This window comes from Alligator mississippiensis, chromosome 2 (assembly GCF_030867095.1).
Source record: "Alligator mississippiensis isolate rAllMis1 chromosome 2, rAllMis1, whole genome shotgun sequence".
NCBI classification, from domain to species: domain Eukaryota; kingdom Metazoa; phylum Chordata; order Crocodylia; family Alligatoridae; genus Alligator; species Alligator mississippiensis.
In genome coordinates this window covers 26,752,434-26,773,604 of record NC_081825.1, presented here as the reverse complement: position 1 = coordinate 26,773,604, position 21,171 = coordinate 26,752,434, and the positions used below count along the sequence as shown (strand labels likewise).

Sequence of the window (21,171 nt, the reverse complement as noted above, 5' to 3'; positions counted from 1 at the left end):
AGTGGGTGTTTGACTTCTAGTGTACCACTTGGGTTTTTTTTAATCGGGTTTTAACATGGCAACCCTCCCCAGGGGGGGTACTGGAGGGCGGGCAGCAAGGGGAGGGCCTTCTGGGGGCAAAGGTCAGGAGTTAGGGGCACGCCTGGTGGGCCCAATGTGGTGACCGGGGCTGAGGCCACCTGCGGGCCTAGCTCGCCCGCAATACCTGCCGGCCCCAGGCTCTGCCCAGCAGGGCACAGGCAGCGGGCACGGCCGGGAGCGGCGACAGGAACCCGGGTCGGGGGGGGGAAGGAGGGCGGCAGCTGCGCTCCGCTCCTCTGCCCGCGGCAGCCCCCACGGCCGCCCCCGCCCCCCGGTCCCAAATCCCAGTTGATTGACACCGGCTTTAATTCACTTCCCCTCGGTTTACATTCCTTGTCCTTACGCTACCAGCGCGGGTCTGCACTCCTCCCCCCTTCCTTTGCTTACCGCCTCCCACTGCAGCGCCCACCCCAAGGGCCCCGCCCCGGCCGCTGGGGGCGGGGCCGGGAGCGCGGGGCGGGGCGGGGCGGGGCGGGGCGGGACCGGGCGCTCCCCGGCGCGGGCTGCAGCTCCCGGCGCGGCCGCACTCAGCGCGCAGCAGCCGGAGTCGAGGTCGCGCTGGCCTGGGTGAGTGCCCATGCCCCTGCCCCTGCCCCTGCCCGAACCGGGCGCTTACGAACAATGTTATTATTACAGCCCCAGGCTGCGCAGGGCTCCCGGCCCCGCGCTTCTCTCCCAGCTTTGTCGTGCCTGTTGTTGTTGCGGGTGCGGGTGCGGCCCTCGCGCACAGTCCGCCGAGTCCTTTTGCTTTTCTGCATCCTGCCGCGCCGCGCCGCGCCGGGGTGCTGCTCGCCGCCCGCGGCGGGCGGGACTGCGTCACTCGTGCAGCCCGTGTTGCCATGAGGTTGCTTTTTTTCTCGTGGGGGAAGCACGGGAAACCCGCCCGGCTTGAGGAGGACCCGACTCCCCTTGTGTGAAGTTTTGAGGTTTGGATTCCTGTCGAGTGCTACCTTCATGTCCGTTTTTCTCATAAGGGGTTTTTCTCTTCCTCCTGTGCCTTGACTAGGATTAACATGTGTCAGGTTTACTTTCTTTTTACTCTTTGGCTAAAGGTGGTTGGAGAGAAGTTTCTCCTCCCTTTCTTTTGCGGTAAAGAATTGAGAGGAAGGAAAATCCAAGTTCGTGGTGGCCAGAGCGGGGGATTCTTTCTCTCTGTCCTCGAGGCTGTCAAGGACGCCGTTTTGTCCTCTGCAAAGTAGCGGGGGTCCAGCTGCAAGAGAACTTGTGACTTAATGACAGTTAAAAATACTCCTGATATTTTACTGGGGAAGCATTTTAATCACTGCATTTTTCCTATGCAGGTTTTGTAGTACTGCCTAGATATCTATGAAACGCAAAGTTAAGTAGTTTCCATCATTAAAATATTTCCTTGATAAAGATAATAGAGAAGGTAAATTGTCTAATTAGTAAGAATGTGTTCCTTGCAAGATACTAGCCTTGAAGACAAGGTTCACCTTTTGTAACCAGTTATGACCGGAGTGATAACTCTGAAAGCAAAGTGTAAATAGACTGAATTATTGAAATACGTATTGATGTCTGAGACTTCTTCACAAGAAGAAGCTATGTAGTCAACAGCCATGGCTATTTTTCCTGAAAATCCAGGATGAGAAAAAATAGTTTCATGGGCTGAATGTACCAAGCCAAAGCTTGTTGAGCTCTCCTGTCAAATCATGCTTTAAATGTAGACCTAACCCACTGAGCTGCTTGCTTTCAGTTCTGGAAAACCGGAATTTGAATTAACTCACATGATTCTTTTTTTCTAAGTCTTACAGAACATCAGTGACCTCTTGCTACACAGGGCAGTTTGCAAGAGGAATTCAGGACTTCATTCCTGCCCCCCATGTCTTTCAAAATGCAACTAACACTTTGTTAAATAGTGTTTCAGAGAGGCACTTGTTTGGGGGTGGAGGGAGGATGACTGGAAAGTGCCCATTTGTGGTTAAATGACTCCATATAAATCTGAGTTCTCTGGTCACAAGTTTGAGGGTGGATTTTTTTTTTCCCAGTTATCTCAGAGGCACTTCTCAAAACATGCAACACATTCCTTTCGCAAATAGGATATGGGGACTGGGGAACTGCGTCTGTTGTGTGCAGGTTGTCATGATACTGCGCCTTGGAGGAGATTTGATGCTTCTCTTGTGTTGTTTGTTTTCACATCTGCCTTTCAGCAGTTGCTACTCCCTTGTCTTCCAATCTCCTGCCGCTCTGTGCAGTAAATCCATTGGGCTGAAGTAGGGTGCAGGCCTTTGTTACCAGCAGGAAGTGTTTATAAGTATTATGTACTGAAGTACAGTGCAGTAGGAACTAAGTCCTGACCTTGCTAATAATGCTAGTACACAAGTAGCACATCTGAGTTCAGAGGGTCTGCTTGTGTGCCTAACATTTGCAGGATTGTGGCTCTGTGTCTTATCTTTCATGTGTTGCTTTATGACTTAACTCTGATTGGAGCTAAAGCACGATAGCTGTTCCTGAATAGCATTTACTCCACGGATAAGTTTCCAAAACAAACCTGTTTAAAAAGTTCTGTGTATAAACACGTCCTCCACTGATTGGCAATGAATCTCACTGTGGTACAGGTTCACACATCTATATAAGTAGATATCAATGAGAGTGTATAGTCTGGTTTTATGTAACATGCTTGTCATGTATTTATTCATGTTCTGATGTTTTTATTAACCATACATTTTCTGCTTTGCTTGCAGCTGAAATGGAATCAGGTCCTGATCCTTCTTCAAGCCCTTCTCACCAGCAGCCGCAGCATGGAAGGTCCCAGCTAAATGCAGCTGCTTCTGTGGACCGTAACGAGAGTAGTAGGATACGTGGGGCACCTTCAGGAGATTCGATGTCAACCTTTTCCCCTTCAACTTCCAGCTATTCCAACAGCAGAGAGAGAGTGGAAAGAGGTGGTAAGTATGAAATGCTAAATATGTCCAAGATTTGCTAATTCCAAACATCAGTAAATTAAAGGACACTGTCAATTTTGACAAATAAATCCCTTTGTGAATCTTTAATCTGCTCTTGTAAAAGATGAAAGAGAAGAGGATTTTTATTTTCCTTCTGTAGTATGTCGACCAATTTTGTGTGTACAGGACAACAAAAAGAGGAAGATTTTCTTTTTTATCCAAGTCATAAACATGGTAAGGGGATACAAGAGCAGTGTATCCTAGAAGCTGCCTTCCCAACAGCTCTCTTTTTTTTTTCCCCCTCATGTAGACTAGATTGCATGTTGACCAAAAGTATCTAATAATCTGAATTTTTTATAAACCGTTAAATTTTAAATGAACAAAGAGCAGAATCTGAGTGCCTAGGTAGGATTGTAGTAAGTTTGTTCTAGAGTTCGTGATAATTTCTAAAAATCAAAATTTAAATGGGATGAAGAAAACCTAATAAGCTGTTGAAGTTGGTGAATGGTACTAGCTATATATACTGCTCTGTTGAATAAAGCCAGTTTAGATTAGTGCTCTGAACTCCTGAATTCAGGTTTTAAATTTACTCTGGAATCCCATACATACAAAAAATGTTGATGTTCCAGGCCTAACGAGTATACCACATTTTAGCTCTTTCTTTAAATGTAGGCCCTGGTTCTGCATACACTTCTGCATACATGTGCTTAACTTGAATGAAAGTAGCCTTGTTGAAGTCTGAAATTACTCAAGGGCCTTAAAATTAAATATATGTTGCTTTTCAGTTTCTTTCTTTCTTTCTTTCTTTCTTTCAAGGAGAACCGCAGTCCTATGAATAGGGTTTTTTTTTTAATTTTTGGTTTTTGGTTTGGGGCAGTTGGAAAAATCTGAAATTGGAAAGATGTGTATTAATAGCCTCTACCTCCCAAAATGTTATGTTATAGAGGTACTTAAAGCTCTTGTACAAGGTTTAATATGCACAATAACAAAAATTAGAAGTCCATGCCCCAGAAGTTTATAATCTAAGTATCTTCCCTAACTTCCTATTTGGTCAAGTGTTTAGCAAAAAACCTAGGCTGGGAAGTTGTTTACTGTGTTTATGTTGATAATGTAGTTGCCTTTTAAGTTTTTTGCTTTTTTACTCATTCTCCTGTTTTATAACTTATTCTCTTCTCTTATTGTTAGCTGCCCTGAGCCTTTGCTGGAAGGGGCAAATAAATCAGTGTGTTTTGGTTTTTTTTGCCTACCGCATGCCCAGAATAGATATGCAGCCTATTTTGGACAAGACAGAATGAAGAGAAAAACATTTTTCCAGAGCTACAGCTACACAGAGCTGGGAGAGAGCCTAATTTTCAGCTCGCTCACCCTCCCCTCCCTGCTCAGACAAAGGCTACAGTTTTAACCCTTTCACAGCTGAACCGTTAGCTGCTTTTGGCTGCTTAGCCAAAAGCTGAAATTGTTGCTGAAGACTGGACTTCACACGGACAGATCTAGGATTTTGAAAAGAGCTCAAAACAGTCTTCAAAGCTATTAAAAAGGAAAAGGGAGACCAGGAAGAGCTAACAGACAGCAAAATTGCCAAAGAAATACGTAGGTGAAGTGATGTAGAATTTGAGAAATATAGCCCAACTGTCAGTCTGCTGCTATTTTATATAGATGATGTTGGCAGGTATGATATTGTCTCTTTCCGGCTAATGTGGAAAGGATTTTTTTATTTGGTATAAAAATCTAGCTTTTTAATCCTTTTCCTCAGTGGTGTATGTCTTTTCACTTATTGACCATATATTATTTAATTAAACAATGAAAATTGTTTGTTGATTGTTGGTTTTTTGTTTTGTTTTTTAACAGTGGTGTTACATTTTTTTGAATGTGTCTTTTGGTCTTGTATTTTGAGAACAAATTGAAGAAACCGTATCTCTTATTTTTATCATTCATGACTTTTTTTTCTTGGTCATACAAGGAGTATGGAAATTGACATGCTCTGACAGCCTTCTGTGTCACGTGTGTCAGTGCTACTGTGCATCTCCACACTGAAAAAATGGCAGTGGAGCGCTTTGAAATAAAACACGTTTGATGAGCTTTAGGTCGAATTGCCCCTCCACCATTTTTTTCAGTGTGGGAATGCTGATATGTGTGACACAAGGTTGCTTTTAATTAGTGCAGCTTGCTAATTAAAGCGCCCGGTGCCGTGTTCCATGGCACGTGTAAAATTGTGTCCAGGCATATATTTGTCAATAACCTCTAGTCACTACATTAGATTATCCTGCCAAATAAAACATAGCTAAAATTTACAACATATTGTTAAAAGTACAGACCACTGTCAGCTGATCTACGAAGACAGTCTCATACAATATTCTCAGTTCTACAGATTAATAATGAAGTAATTAAGTCATAATATTTATTTAATTAAAAACTTAATTTGAGAAGGAAAGAGGAATGTATAGTGGCTATTTAAGAGTTCTCTCTTGAAACACTCAGTGTGTATGTGATAGTATGGCATAAACCTCCTGGCAGTGGTTTGAGGTCGTATAAATAACTTTTGTGTCTGTGTCACTTACGTTTGTACTGATAAAGCTTTATATGCCGTGGTGTCTTTCTTCCCATCTCCATTGTCAGATTATATTTAAGGGTATATTGTTCTCAAATAAATGCTAAGAGAATTCTGTTTGTTCTGAATAACATGTTCTCTTTGATCTAAAGCAGTGCTTCTCAAAGTGGTGGTCCGTGGGCTGGTGCCGGTCTGCGTGCCACCAGTAGCCGATTCGCAGCGAGTTGCCAGGAAAGAAAAAAATATATTTTCAGAAGCATAACATTGATATGTCATAGCACCACAGTTCGTACATTCCAACACTCGAGGTGACGTCATGTCATGCGAGGTGAGGAAAGAGAAAGAAACAGCCAGTCGCACATTTGTGTAGCGCTGTTACACGCAGGTGCTGCCACCGGCTGAACTGGGCACTGGTCCCTGGCCCACTGGAAAAAAAATTGCTGGTCCACTACATCAGATAGTTTGAGAAGCACTGATCTAAAGTGTGAACCACTGAGGTGCTTAGAACTGTCTTTGACCTACTGAAGTGACCTGGAACAAAGGACTGAAAGTGCACTTCTGAGCAATTGAGTCCAGACCTTGCACATGCTTATTGTCCAGTAGGCCAGTAGGACCTCTGCTCATATATGCCAAAGGATTTTACATGTACAGTTCTTCAGCCCATCTCTTATTTTGCTGCTAGGGAATTGGTTTGCTTTCTATATGTTTTTAAATAGTTTATTCCAACAGTGGGTGGTAACAATAGCATCATAAAGTAGACCTGATTTGAATGTAAACCCTAATGTGTAATTGGGAAAGATGAAGCAAACCTGCGACTGCCTTATAGATAGAGTTTTAAATGGAACAAACTTGATTTTCACCTGTTTGCTGCCTGCCTTTTTGTTTCCTTGGACGAGGTATTTAGCAGAACTTGCAGGTTTGTTGGAATCTGTGAGTGCTTCTGCTATAGCCTATCTGTGTGCTTGGATGCATGCACACACACATGCTCCCTGCAGAGAGTTATTAGATTTTCTGGAGAGCATCTGCAGAAATAAATTACCAATATTCGTGTATGCATTAAGAATGGGAGGAATGGCATTAATTGAATATTAAAAACCAGAATAGTTTATCTTTGGGTTGAGCTAGGATGGGCTTTTAGAGGACATTTGTCAGTGAATTATGTGCCTATACCTTTAATTAGGGCTTCTGGAGCTTGGAATCAGTGAATCATCTCCATACATGCTGGTAACTCATAGGAGTGCTAGAATGATTTAAGAAAATCTGTGCATTATTGAGAAAAGGAGGTTGCAGTGAAAGTACTCAGTAGCTAGGAGAACATGCAAGTTGACCAGTAGGATCAATATGCACTGTTCTGACCATTGACAACTTACAGAGGGTGGCTTGTGAAGATGGCAGATTTACATGCATCTGAATCCACTGTTGCAGTACGACTTATCCTCAGAACTGCAGCTCAGCTGTATTTAACACTGCAGGCACCAATTTTCCTTCCTTTGGGTTATTTTGTGCGTGCAACGCAGTAATGTTAAATAGCTGATCAGATGCCAGCTCAACTTGAAGCCCCAAAACTGGATTTTCAAACTGGGTGAAACAAATGTTCTACTGCCTGTAAAGCTTGTTCATAGATTTTTACCAAGGATGAATATGACAAAGGATATTTGGGAACACTGAGAGAATACATTTTTCTGGGTGGTTAAAACAGTTAACAGAGGGTGCAGGAGATCTGAGGTGTACCTTTCATATAAATAAGTAAATATTTAATTAGTGGGGTGACCTGAGCCTTTGCCACTAGGCTAAAGTGTTAGACACGTTCTCTGGTCTAATGGGAATTTAATTCTGACAAAGTGGAACAGCTTATTTAGGAGGGACTGAGAAATTCAGCCCAGAATAAGTTATAGCCTGGTGGTTGGGCACTTGCTGAAATATAGTTCAAGTGCTGTTCCAAGTCATGCAGAACACTGTTTTAAGCCTGGATCTCTTACATCCCAGGTGACTACCGTAAATGCTGGGCTTTTGGCTAGTCTAGGACACTTATCTTCCTTGTGGTTCCTGTGAACCTAACTGTCTAGCTGGTAGAGTGTTCTCTACTAAAGATTCTTGTCTGATACCCTCCCCATCAGTGGTAGGGAAGATAGGAGAACAAATCCCAAGTTCCTTAAGAAATTCAGGGTATGATGTGCATATTCCCATGCATATGAGCAAAAGGCGTATCTAATATCAGCATTGTGCTTTGACCAGTCAGCAGGATCGGAGAGGAAAAGGTCGGGAAAGGGATTTAGAGTAATATTTTGACAGGGAGATATGCATGTGTTGCAGTGTTTCAGGAGAGAGCTCTTTGATTTATGAATGTAATGGTGTTTTCTCTACTTACTGTTAAAAATGCACTTTGGATATTGTAGTCCTGGAATCCTGAAGCATTGGATAAAATCTTCCTGTTAATTTAACCATTACACATAATGTTCTAACTTAATGCATTCAGTTTAGAGTTTTATATGTACTTAAGGAGCTATTGTTGTTTTGTGTATTTTACAGGAGAGGAACTTTATACATTGTGACTCAGGACTTGTAAATATTTTAGCTGGAATTTTATGTTATTTGTACTTCTCAGAACACTATTCAATAAAACCAAATGGAAATCTCTATAATATAAGAGCAGATGTTTTTAGCTTGTTAACAGTTCAGGTTTCAAAGAGACTTCTTGTTAAAGCTCTAGTCTAATGTTTAATGTAGCATCTGTACTTAATGTATTCAAACTAAACACAGTTTACTAGTTTTCTCAAGGCAAGTTCTGGGGCATAGTCCTACTGCAGAGGAATACAGTAGCAGTCATTTTCCCAGTGCTGCTGCTATCAGAGGAATTCTTATGCTTTCAATTTCAATGGCAGTATAACTGAGCAGCATGTATTTGTGTGCAACCATTTTGCCCCCTCTGGGCTTTTATGTCCTTTATAAGCTGATAACTAACGCACATAATCACGTAGATTGCTTTGATTAGGCACTGAAAATTTGGCAACTGGTCACAGATCCAAATAGATAGGGTAGGAGTCAATAGAAAAGAGCTAGGTGACTCCAAAGGCTATTTTAGAGTACTTAAAGGTATATGGCACCAGGAAATGCTAAACACGGGGATATATCTGGAGTCCTACCTCTCTTTGGGCACTGACAGATGTTCAGCTCTCCACTGTAATTCATGGTGCTTCACAGACAGGGCGATCAGTTACAGCAACTTCCCCACCCCTTCCCCCTGACCCAACAGACATTTGTTTTTTGGCTGAGGGAGGGGATCGAGCTCTACTTTGGAGCCAGTCCAGGGGAGAGAGGCTGTGTGTCTGCACACAGCCTCTCCCCTGCCCTGTCCTGCCCTCCAGGCCGCCTCCACAGGATAGGACGGGGAATGGTGGAGGAGAGGGAGCTCAGGTCTGAGGTTTGCCCAGCCTGCGCTGTTAGGCAGAAGGGGGAGAGGGGGCAGGCGGATTGGATAAGCTGGACAAATGCCAGACCAGAGTGCCCTCTCCCACCCCCTCTTTCATCCTGCAGACAGCATCAGGGGCAGGGTGGGGTGGGCTGCATCAGCCCAGCCCTGTTCACATACAGGGACTGACAGAAGTTAGATGAAGGCACTCTACTTTGGAGAGCCTTCATCTGAACCCTCATTAAATGAGGGTTAACTTGTTGTGCTATTGGGCACTTTTGAAGTGCTTTGCAGCCATGCACTTCTATCAAGTCATGGCTGTAGAGTGCTTTCAAGGGGCTGGGCACAGATATCATTTCTGTCAGTGCGCTTTGAGACTTAGATACCTGACTCAAGTTGTGAATTAGGTGCCTGTGTTCACTTGGAATCCAGAGCATTTCACCCCTCTTCTGAGGCTTCTCATCCCTGGTTCCTGGGCTGTGTCTAATATTAGGCAGTCATTGATTACCAAACAGAAATAGTCTTAAAGTAGACACTAATACCTAGGTCTCCCTCCTCCCAGCTGAGTGCCAGAACAACAAGCCCATAACAATCAGACTCCCACTTTCTTGCTGTGCTCTCTCCTTCACTTAGATGTTCCTTTCTGCACAGTGGCCCAGCTTCAACAAGAAGGTACCTTCCTCCAGGCCTGTTGTTGGTCTGGTGGTTCAGGTACAAAGGTGACACATATGGATTTGAATCTGCTTAGACTAAGAGAAGCCTAAAATCTAGGTCTAGTTCTTGGGCAAGTGCTTTAACCGTTAGGCACTTATGCCAGAAGTCACCATTATCTGTTGTTGTTTTTTTTTTTGAATGACAGTGGTTATGCTTGCTGTACTTCTTACCAACCTCAATGCTGTCTGTAAGCTAGGTGTTCTCTTGGAGTACCCAGTGGATCAGGCCCCTCTGAAGACATAGTCATGTTTTTGGTTCCTACACACCTCTGTTCTAGATTTTAGTGCATCTTAGACGGCTCTCAGTTGCCTAGGCACATACAGAAGCCCAAGTATGGGTTCCTAAGGATCTTAGCAGTGCAATAAGGAAGCACCAAATGAATTTGGATGCATAATGAGTTTTGTGGTCATGGCATCCATACCGCTCTGGACTTCTCTTTGGAACTTAAGGGTGCCTATAAATGTGCACCGATGCATTCACATCAGAGTGCATCAGAGTAGACTTGATCAAGTGAGTTGCTGAAACGTTTTAATTAGAGCGCTCCAGCATGTCTCACCGTCACGCTTCTTAAACGTCCTGTGTTTCAAAATGGCTGCAGGGGCACTTTAACTAAAGCTCATTGAATGAGCTTTAGTTAAAGCACCTGCATAGCCATTTTGAAGCACAGGATGCTTAACACATGTGATGGTAAGGTGTGTTAATTAGAACAGCTCTCCAGCAACTGCTCTAATTAAAATAACCTTTCCCTCCAGCCCCAACCATGTCTATAACCACCCTAAGTGCTTATATTCCTGTTTAGTCACTGCTGGGACTGATGTGGATTTTGCACTAAGTTACTGGATTTGATAGGTTTACTTTTACAATAAGAAAGAATGAATCCTTCCAATTAAGGGGTTTGTTTTTGTTTTGTTTTTTTGGTTTGTCTTTTTTTAATTCTTCTGATGTTATTTATGAGGTTATGCTAGATCAGGGATGGCCACCTATGGCTTCCAGGTGCAAAGAGGACCAGTCTGTCCCTCTGAAGGCTTGATTTGCTGCAGGGGGTTAAGTGGGAGCTGCACCATGCTGTCCATCCCCTCCATAGTGTTCCTTTTCACTGTGGAGCCTGATCCTTTACCCTGTATGCACTTATCCTCGCTGCTGAGGAGATGGAGATCAGTGGCAAGGCTAAGCTCAGGCAACTAGCTACTCCAGGGTAGGCAGAGACTTCTGGTGGGGGCCTGATTGCAAAGAGCAGCCCACAGTGGCAAAAGACTGCTAACCCTTGCACTATATCTTTATGGTTCTCTCTAGCTTTAATCAGTGAGTATATGTGGAGAATGTAAGACTTCTGTCACAAACATCTATTACAGTATTTTTAACTGTTTGTCTTTTGTAATTGGTGTAATGACTTATGATCAAGAAATTACCAAAATTATTTTTTTTAATTAATTTTTTAGATTATATCAAAGACTTACTTAGCTAGTATGTAAAGACCAAGAGCTTTGGTGAGAAGTATTTCTGCTCGAGGAACAGCATAATTTTTTTATAAATAATTCTTTCACATAATTATTTATAACTGACTTCAAATGTTCATTGTAAAACAGTAGCTATACTAGAAAGAAATATCATTAGAATAGTGCATTTTTATTCCACTTTAAAATAATTAATTTCCCTACTATCACTATTTAACTTTTCCACCTACATGTTTTTTACTGTTCTCATGATTTACTCTCATTTTTGTGGAAGTGTGGAATTTTGTGGGGGTGTGGAAGTTTTTTTTTTCAGTTAATGGGACTTGATGATTCATAATTGTGGTGATTAACATCAACACAAAACATTACTGCTCCTGGAGAAGACATGGTTTTACTTCTGGCCCCTAGTGGCCCAGTAGGTGTGTTCCACATGACCACATCAGAATATGGACTGTCTAACAACACTCCTCATGCAAACACTTAATTCACAGTAACAGTTGCATTTGCCCAACAAGTTGAAATAGTGCCTTAATGGTCAGACTAGCTATAGCTCTCATAACAGAAAAAGCTTTTATTTCCATCTGTATTTATCAGTACATTAAGCAGTGCCTATTCAACTACATTCCTTTTGCTTAGTATTGGCAAATAAATCCCTCAGTAAACTTAGGAAGAATTTGAGTTTGCCCATATTAAATAAAGAGTTTACAAAATTTTAATCGTTGCATGATTGTAGATAATCTTACTTATTCCGATAACATGGGGCTGAAGTTGTAAACATGCAGTACAGTGTTATTATATTACAGCATTAGAGGTGCCCCCATATATCAGTCCATATCGTATCAGCACCGATAAAAGGAAAATTGACATTATTGTCAATCAGCTTTTTTAGGCCAGTGTAGCCAATAATGTCACCGATAAATGCTGTGTGCATGTGCGCAGCCACCATGTACATAGTCAGGAATGCAGCCCATTATCTTGGAGAGCAGCATCCGGCTGATAAGTATGTGGAGGGGAGAAGGGGCATGGGGGGAGCAGATCAAGGCCCCCATGGTGAGGGAGACAGTAGGACCAGGGCAGGGGCAGGCGCTGCCCAGCCAGGGCGGAGCAGAGCTGCAGGTAGCTCAGCAGGGTGGGGGGTTGCAGGTCCCGACTGCTTCGTGTACCCCCTGGAGAGTCATGGGGAGCATGTGCACCCAGGATTTGTGCGTGGGGTGAGGGCGGCTGCCCGTTGGAGCCTCTTCCTGGTTGGGGGGCTGGGATGGGCTGTGCTTGGGGCAGGGAGGGTGGCAGCAGCACTGGGAGGGGGGCTACCATGAATTTTGGGGTGGCCATAGCCCACCGCATACCCTCCTCCCAGCACTGCTGCTGCCCACCCTGACCTCCCTGAGCGCAGCCTCAGTCCAGTTCCCATGCCAGGAAGAGGTCCCAAGCCCACAGTGGGCAGCCCACCCTCACCCACACAAATATGGGGGTCACATGCCCGCCATGCCTCCCATGGGGATGCACGTAGTGGTTGGAAACAGCCTCTTTCCCCACCTGCCACACCCTCCCAGATAAGCCACCCTAGGCTGGGCCCCACCCCAGCTAGGTAGCACCTGCCTGCTCCCACCCCACTCACTCCCTCACTGTGGGGGCCTTGATCTGCCCCACACCCCTTCTCCCCCACAGACTTACCAGCTGGATGCTGCTCTCCAAGATGCCAGGCTGCATATCAGCTATTGGATCAATATTGGCTGATATGCCTGGTTAATATTCGGCCATCAGTATTGGCCAAAAAAATCTTTATCAGTGCACCCCTATACAGCATATACGACAAAAGCTCTGTTATCCAGCACCCATGGGGAATGGGAGGTGCCAGATAACCAGATATGCCGGTTACCTGAATGGTGCGCCGCTGCCTCTCCCTGGCATCACTGTGCTGGGGGACAGGGAAGGGGGCCCCATGCAGGCTGCTTTACCCCAGTCTGGTGGCCACTTCTAGTTTTACTTTTGCCATGTTGACTGGAATGCCAGTTAATGAAGCGTGCCAGTTTCTAAGGTGCTGGATAATAGGGCTTTTAGTGTATCATTTATTACACACACACACACACACACACACACACACACACTGTATAGATCTTATTTTGCAGTGAGATCTGTATTGGTAAACCTCTGCTCATGCAAAGTTCATTGAAATGATTGAGTCTCTGAGTAGATATAAGGCTTATACCCTTGTATACTGACTGCTAGCAGGCTGAAGGTTAAAGCAAGTAAAACAGAAAAAATGTTTTGCAAAAATATTGTTGCCATCTCTGATGAGATTCTTTGTGTACGTGCTATCCTAGTTCTGTGTAGGAGCAAAGCATGTATAGGAACAGAACGCCTAAGATCTGCTTTTAAATGTAACATCAGTTCTTTTAAATACTTCACTCCTACATAAGCACTACACAGAATAGCAGAGAACTCTTTGCAGCTTGTGGAAAGTTAGTAGGAGTCATTCTCTAGAGATTCTGAAAGTAGCTCTTTAGAACAGTGAACACTCAGTAGTACAATATGATGACACTTAAAAGCAATTAGAACACTAATTTTTGTTACAAAATGTACAGATCACTTTTTACAAAGCACACTGATAATAGTCTTAATCTGCACCAAAAAGAACCATTTTAAATTACACTTTTGCAGTCTCTAACTCTCCAAAGGAATATATTTCAAATTCCTTCCTTCTATATGTATTTTGTAACTACATTTTCAGAAATACTATTTGTCTAGTGTTTTGTTTTGTCAGAAATGTTTTTTTTTCTCTCAAATCTGGGTAGAACTAAAGAGGAGGTTCTTCCATAAAGTAAAGAAATCTCTGTTCAAAAACTGTAGATCAGTGTGCCCAAAACCGTGGGACTGTCAGAGAATCTCCCTAGGGTGGTGCTTGCTCAGGACCACTGTGGTGGCCTTGTCTGGTCCCTTGAGCATGCCCCCCAGAAACCATCCAGGTGTTGTGTCTAGAGTAGATTGAGGAGGACCCTTGGCTTCTTTCCACTTTGACACCCTTGGCCTGTCAGCCTCCAACCCTAGCTGGTTGGTTGTTTGGTGGTCCTGACTCAAGAAGCAGACTTCCAGCTCGGCTTCTGAGAGAGGGACTTTGTCTTACTGGGGAGAACAAATGCAATGAGCAGGACCATCCTGGGGGGTGTGTGGCAAATTGGGGCGACTGCCCTGGGCCCCACGGAGCCAGGCTGGCTTCACGTCAGGCTGCTCGTCGCGCCCCCCACACTGCACGGACTGTTTTGCCCAAGGCCTTGCACCCTGCTATGGTTGTCTTTAGCAATGAGGCTACCGAAAGGTTGTGGAATATCCATCCTTTAAGGTTTTTAAAGCCTGGTTCAACAAAACCCTGACTGGAATGATCAAGCTGGGGGTCATCCTGCTTTGGGCAGGGCGTTGGATTAGATGACCTCCTAAGGTCCCTTCCAGCCCTAATTTTCTATGATTCTATGGAGAATTCTTTACTCTGCCCAAGACAGACACCGTTCTTTGGGTAATTCTGATATCTTTTATTAGACAACTCCAAATAGTTGGAAATAGAGGTGCACCATTACATCAGTCCCACATCAGATCAGCACTGATTATAAGGAAAATCGAGAATATCAGCAATCGGCTTTTTTTGGCTGATGTGGCCGATAATGTCACCGATAAATATCCCGTGCATGTGTGCAGCCACAGCACAGCGTGTAGGCAGCCAGGAGTGCAGCCCAGCAGCGTGGAGAGCAGCTGGGTTCAGCTGGTAAGTCTGTTGTGAGGGAAGAGGCATGGGGGGTGGCATATTGATGCTCCAGTGGTGAGGAAGGTAGTGGGGCTGGGGCGGGGGCAGGCACTTCACAGCTGGGGCAGGACATGGGACAGAGATGTGAGCGGCTTATCCAGGGGGAGGAGTAGCTCCCACCACTGCACGCACCTTGGGAGGGCATGGAGGCCATGTGCCCCCAGGTGTGTGCGCGGGGCAAGGGCAGGCTGCCACTTTGGGCTGAGGCCAGGGCTTTTCCCACTGGGGGCTGGGGCTGTGCTTGGAGTGGGTGGCAGTGGGGTTGGTATGGGGAGTGGGGGGCTACAGTGAATTTTGGGGTGGCTGCAGCCCCGCCACTATAGCCTCTCTTCCAGCACCACCGTCTCAGTGCCAGCCCGCAGCAGTAGCCTGCCCTAGCCCTGTGTGCAGATCCAGAGGCACACGTCCCACATACTGGTCTGGGGTGCGTGCAGTGCCAGGGGCTGTCCCCCTCCCCTCATGACCCCTGGATGAGTCCCTTGTGGCTCTGTCCCATGCCCCTGCCCCACTCCCTCCCTCACCACGGGGACCTCAATCTGCCCAGATGTATGGATATGAACCTTCCTGATTTCTTATTTTTCATTGGCTATGCCTGTTTAATGTAAAAATGTGAAAGCAAGTACAGAAATTTCGTTTCATGTTTTACCATTTAAAATCTTTTTTTCTTAACAGATTTGCTCCTCCTCCCCCTGAAAGTCCTTGTCACTTTCTCCTCTGAGCCCACATCAGTGCCTGTAGTCGTGATGATAGAAAATGTGTATGCCTCACAGGTTTCCTTCATATACTTTGTGTGGGTGTCACCTAAAGCATAAATCTTTTGTTCAATAGCATCATTTTCCATGTGGTTTTAACATTCACTTGTAAAACCTATAATTTCTTTAAAACTTATCTTCTGTAATGACTATTTTGCCTTCCTTACTGCTTCCCTGCTTCCTGTCTGAGAAGCTGCCTTAGTTTCCAAGTTGATGCTCATATCAAACTGTTTCTTACTGGAGTTTCCATTCTCCAGCATCCTGCACTGCTTGACTTCTGTGTGTGTGTAACCATAATACATTTACTTAATCTGTACGAGAGTGTGACTCCATCTAGTAGTTGACCCCAACAATATTACAACCTACCCCTTTTTCATAGCAATAGAAGTTGCGCTTTGACTCAGCTGATAGAAGCTTGTGATTTTTGGTTTGGGGTTCTCTGCTTCACTCTGTGGCACGTCATGGCACTTTTCCTAATGCAGTACCTGTGAGTGTCTATACACATGCTCTGGGATGGAGGGGGGCGGGAGGCTTTAATTAGAGCAGCTCCAAGAGCCACTCTGATTAAAGCACCCACAGTGCATGTGTATTCAGCATCCTGTGCTTCAAAATAGCAGTGGGGGTGCTTGAGCTAAAGCTTGTTCAATGAGCTTTAGTTCAAGCACCCCCACCGCCATTTTGAAGCATGGGGATGCTGAATAGATGTGACAAGCAGGCTGCTCAAGCATGTTAATTAACACGCTCCAGCCAACTCGATTAATCAAGTCTGCTCCAATGTGTGCCAATTAACAGAGCTGCTCTAATTAAAGCGCCTACAGCGTTACATGTATGCAGCGTCCCACACTTCAAAATGGTGGCAGGGGTGCTTTAACTAAAGCTCCTTCAACGAGCTTTAGTTAAAGCGGCCCTGCCACCATTTTGAAACTCAAGGACACTGAATACACGTGATGCAGAGACTGCTGGAGCACACTAATTAGTACGCTTCAGCAGACTCGATTACTAGAGTCTGTTCCAACCCATGCTAATTAGCACGCATCAAAGCAGAGCTCTGTCATTTGTATAGGTGCCCAGTGTGCATAAAGCTTATCACAGTCTAGATTTGGCTCACAGGAATCCCCACGGTTTGGTTCTGGACTGTCTGGCTTGTGTGGCCAAATAAGTGTGACAGCCTTGCTTTAAAGTCTGTTTCATGCCACGATGTAATTGTTTGTAAATCTTTTTGCTTAAAAGAACAGTGCAAAGCATGGCTAAACTGATGGATGTGACTCTAGTAAACCTAGTTGTTATGACTAGTTCACAATTCCCATCAAATAGGAAGAGCAAGCTACAGTCTGGAACATGACTGGGAATTTTGATAATGATAATTTATTTTTATTTTCAGGAGTAGGTTAGACAGGCACTTGACTGGGATGGTTTAGTCGGGGATGATCCTGCCTTGAGCCTCTGGTGGACTAGATGGTCTCATGAGGTCCCTTCAGCCCTACTTTCCTAAGGTCTGGTTTCATATATTGAAAACTGAACCACAGAGGGCCTGAATGAGTTTCCAAAGGTAGCTGTGCAGAGCCACAGTTTAGCAATGCCTCCCCAAGTTCCAGGTATTTTTCCTGTTCTTCCTGCTTGCTTTGTGTCTTATTTTATGTGCATGTTGCAAGTTCACATTTGCGTGTCTTCACTTGCACCCTGTCCCTTGAATGACTAGCTCTTGCAAACTTTAAATAACTGATAACTTTATCTGTTACTATGGTAACTGATAAATGTGTCTGTTGTTTCTACATGTTTATAGCCAGTAAACAGCCTGTTTTTAATTGTCATAAAAACACATGCAGTATCATAAGATGAATGCTCCTGTCTTCTGGAAATTTTTATATTCAAGACGAGGTGAAATGTGACATTAAAAAGACATCATTGTTTTTAGAGAGGCTGGAAACTAAAAGCTTCTTCTTGACAGTATTCCCACTGCTTTACTTTTATGTGGGAGGAATACGTATCAAGAGGTTTTCTAACTAAACATGTTAAGAAAGGAGAATAAGTTACAAATTGTCACTTAGCCTTTTTAAGGTTGGCATATTTGTTTGTGTGGTATTGGTCTTTCCAATCTCAATCTTAATTGATGGAAGCTGCTGTTTGTGTTGCTCAACCTGCTTCTAAAACACTCAACAATGCTTTTAGCTTCTACGTTTGACTGAGATCCTATGAGGGAGTAAGCTGATATGGCAAGCACCCATCTTGAACCCTTGACACTTAATCATTTCATTCCACTTGCCCTTCAGGCCTGAAGAGCAGGGCTAGCTAGCTACCTCTGTCTGCTCAGCGTAAGGAAAGATACTGCAAACCCTGATGATACTGATGTTACGCTAACCCTACTTATTAAGACGTTCAACTTTGCTAAATTAGTTTCTCCAATTCATCCTTTACACCACTGTCCTGTTACTTCAGAACATGATCAACAAATGTTAAGTAAAGGAAAGTTGTATAGTTATATTTATAAGCCATATGTTGGTGGCAAAATATCTTGCAACGTTTATTTGAAATAAGGTTCAAAGCAGCCTATTGGAGTAGAATAGAATAATAAGTCAGGGCACCTGAACTATAATATCACCTCTGGCTCCACTACATAGCCTTTGTAAAGTCTCTTTATTCATCTGTTTACTTGTTTGGAGAATTTCCTAACCATGAAAAGTTATTATACTTTGCCTTTTAACGGTTTCTGAATTATACTTTGCCTTTTAGCAGTTTTCAATTTGTTTTTAGACAAATAAATCACAGTACTATAGTAATTGCACTTTTCCCTGGAAGTGTCACAAGGTATACAAAAAACTGAAAGGAAAGTCTCTAGGGGTGACTACTGTTACTGCAAATAAGGATTTAAAATAAAGTTGAGGGGTTTTTGTCGTTTCTGCTCTCTTATTGTTAATTTAAAAAATAGGACATAACTAGTCTTTTAATTGAGCTAACTCGATAACAATGCTCTTGTTCTGTCTCTCCTCCCCCCCCCTCCCCCCCCCCCAAACTTGCAACTTCCCCTTAAAAGCAGAGAGCCCAGGAGTGATGTGCTGTGGATTGAGGATTGTTATCTGGAAAACAGATTCCTTTTCTCTTTAGAGTTCAGTTCTACTGTTTTTTAATAAGACAAGGGTACTTTCATTGGGAATATTTGTCTGCTTTGCAATAATCTTTGAAGTGCTCTAAAATAGGACTCGAGGGTGATTAATTTATGTGTACTCTCTAGCCATATGAAACACTATAAACTTGTATAAGAAAAAAGGGATTGGACAGATTCTTGGAGGAAAGGTGTATTAGTTGTTATTGAACACGGGAGTTACAGGTACATCCTCTGAGTCGAAACTTCCTAGATCTTAAATGCGGGGGGCTGCAGGTGAGAGGAACAGTGGGAAAAACCCCTGTTCACTCTCCCTTTCAGCATCCACTCTGCTACTGTGGTGCTGATTACTGGGCAAGATGGACCTACGGTCCGACTCCCTGAACGGCAATTCTGATGTTCTACCAAATAGAACGTGGCAGAGACAAGTGAGATGGCAGAGGAGAATAATTACTTCATGGTTTACTCTTGTTAAAATATATCCATTTAAATGAAACAATTGACTTGTTGCCAGCTCTTGTTGGGAAATGGTCCCAGTATCAGGGAGGTTAAAGAAGGGATGAAACCTGGTTTGTTTGGGGGCTTTTCGACTAATTTGAAACTGTTCTTCTATTCCCTGTCCTCTGCCCTTTGAGAATAATTGATTATAAAATACTGCTTCATTTACCTCAGCTACTGACTGGATCTCCTTTATTGTCACTGCTCGTATGTAGACAAGACTAAATTAATTTTGAGCACGTGCCAGAACATTTTTCTAAATCAGTTTCATACGATGGGTAAAGCATCATTACTAACCCTGTTTTCTCATTCTGTTCATGGCCAAACTATGTAGCCTACCCAGTGTAGTTTAGTGTTTGCTAACCGTGTTGCAATGTGAGGTAGAGTTCAGGCTTTGGAGCTGATTTTTTAGATTGCATCCTTGTATGTTCCTTGAGGCTGTGCTTGTAGGCTGGTTGGTAAAGGTGCTTTACTTACTCTGGTGAAAATACATGGTAATTTTCCCAGTCTTCTCTTCCCTACAGTCTGTCTCTCACTTGCATCTAAATTGTTCATGTTGAAACTTTTAACAAACTTTCACAAATTTTAACATAATATTAAGAAGCTTCAAAATTGAACGGTGGCAGTTCTACTAGTCTCCACCTTTTCCATGAAACAGAGGTAAACCAGGTCATAGAGTCATAGAAAGGTCTTGAGATTCCTAACATACAATGAGCTAAGATCATGCAAAGACCTTTTTATGACTGGGCACTGACACGTATTGTGGGGGGCAGCATGATATTCATTCCGAAAAAAGTGGCTATCTAAAATATCTTTTAATCTAGTATACGTGAAAGAGGAGCAGCCGGATAAACATGGAACTGAATACAAAATGCTGAGTCATTAAAAAGACTCAGTGATCCTGAGCCCTCTTTTACTACATGGATTAAGTAGCTGACCTTTCACATACGCCGAATGTGCTTTGATGAATAGCCTCCTTCTCCTGTGATTCAGAAATCTCTGACCTCTATTTTCCTACCCTGAAAAATACACGGACTCCTGACAAAAGTTCAAGAACTTTTTTTTTCCCAGCTGGGTTCAAACAGCAACAACAATATTACTAACCTACAATAGGTCCTACAATAGGCCTTAACATCTTTAATAACATTTCTTAAGTAGTTAAGAAAATGCTTAAAGTACATGTTCATATTTATAAGTGTTTTCAAATAACATAACTGGACTTTGAGAAGTAGTTAGCCATGTTAGTCTGAAGTGAGGCAGAAGGCAGAGTAGGGTGACGCCTTAAAGACTATTTGATGAAGTAGGCTATCACCTATGAAATGCCTTTCTGAACAAGCTAGTCTCTAAGGTACCACCCTGCCCTGGATTTTGAGATATATTTTGGTTAATATTATATTAGATAATTTTATTTATCTTACGATCTTTTTTTTAAATGGTAAATATTGTTAAGGTTTGAATAAATACAGCTGTAAATGGAATTGTTAGCTAGGTTTATATGTGCTTTTTCAGTTTTCCAGCCAAATGCAGTAAGGAGTCCAGAAGATTGAATATTGTTAGTAAAGCACAGTGTTTTTGGATTGTTTTATAGAGGCCAGGAAGGAGGAACCTGAAGTACTCTTTGAAGAACTGCTTGAAAGAGCCAAAGCTGGAGAACCAAAAGCACAGACTGAGGTAATATTGTGTGCTTTGTGTCACTCTTTTTAACTTGATTAGAAGAAGTTTGTGTAAAACAGCTGTCAGATACAGATGAAATCAGATTGGGAGGGGGTTCTGGGAGCAGCATCTCTGAACGTCGGTGGAACTCCATCTAGCAGTGTTGTCAACCAAATTTAGGAAACTATTCTGAAGCTTGTTCAGTTAATGTTATCACTGGTTAGAATTTTTATACTGTTCAGAGTTGCCATCAAACAGTGTGG

At 43.3% G+C, this 21,171-nt stretch overlaps 1 protein-coding gene across 1 annotated transcript in view; it reads left to right on the top strand.

Moving 5' to 3' along the window:
* The first annotated feature begins 563 nt into the window (after nt 1-563).
* WFS1 (wolframin ER transmembrane glycoprotein) overlaps nt 564-21,171 on the top strand; it is a 37,484-nt gene continuing 16,876 nt past the window's right edge. Inside the window, exons 1-3 of the mRNA XM_014607733.3 lie at nt 564-648; nt 2,784-2,987; nt 20,844-20,926. Of these exons, the coding sequence (XP_014463219.2) occupies nt 2,789-2,987; nt 20,844-20,926 (282 nt within the window). The 5' untranslated portion in view covers nt 564-648; nt 2,784-2,788. The remainder of the gene's footprint in view (nt 649-2,783; nt 2,988-20,843; nt 20,927-21,171) is intronic.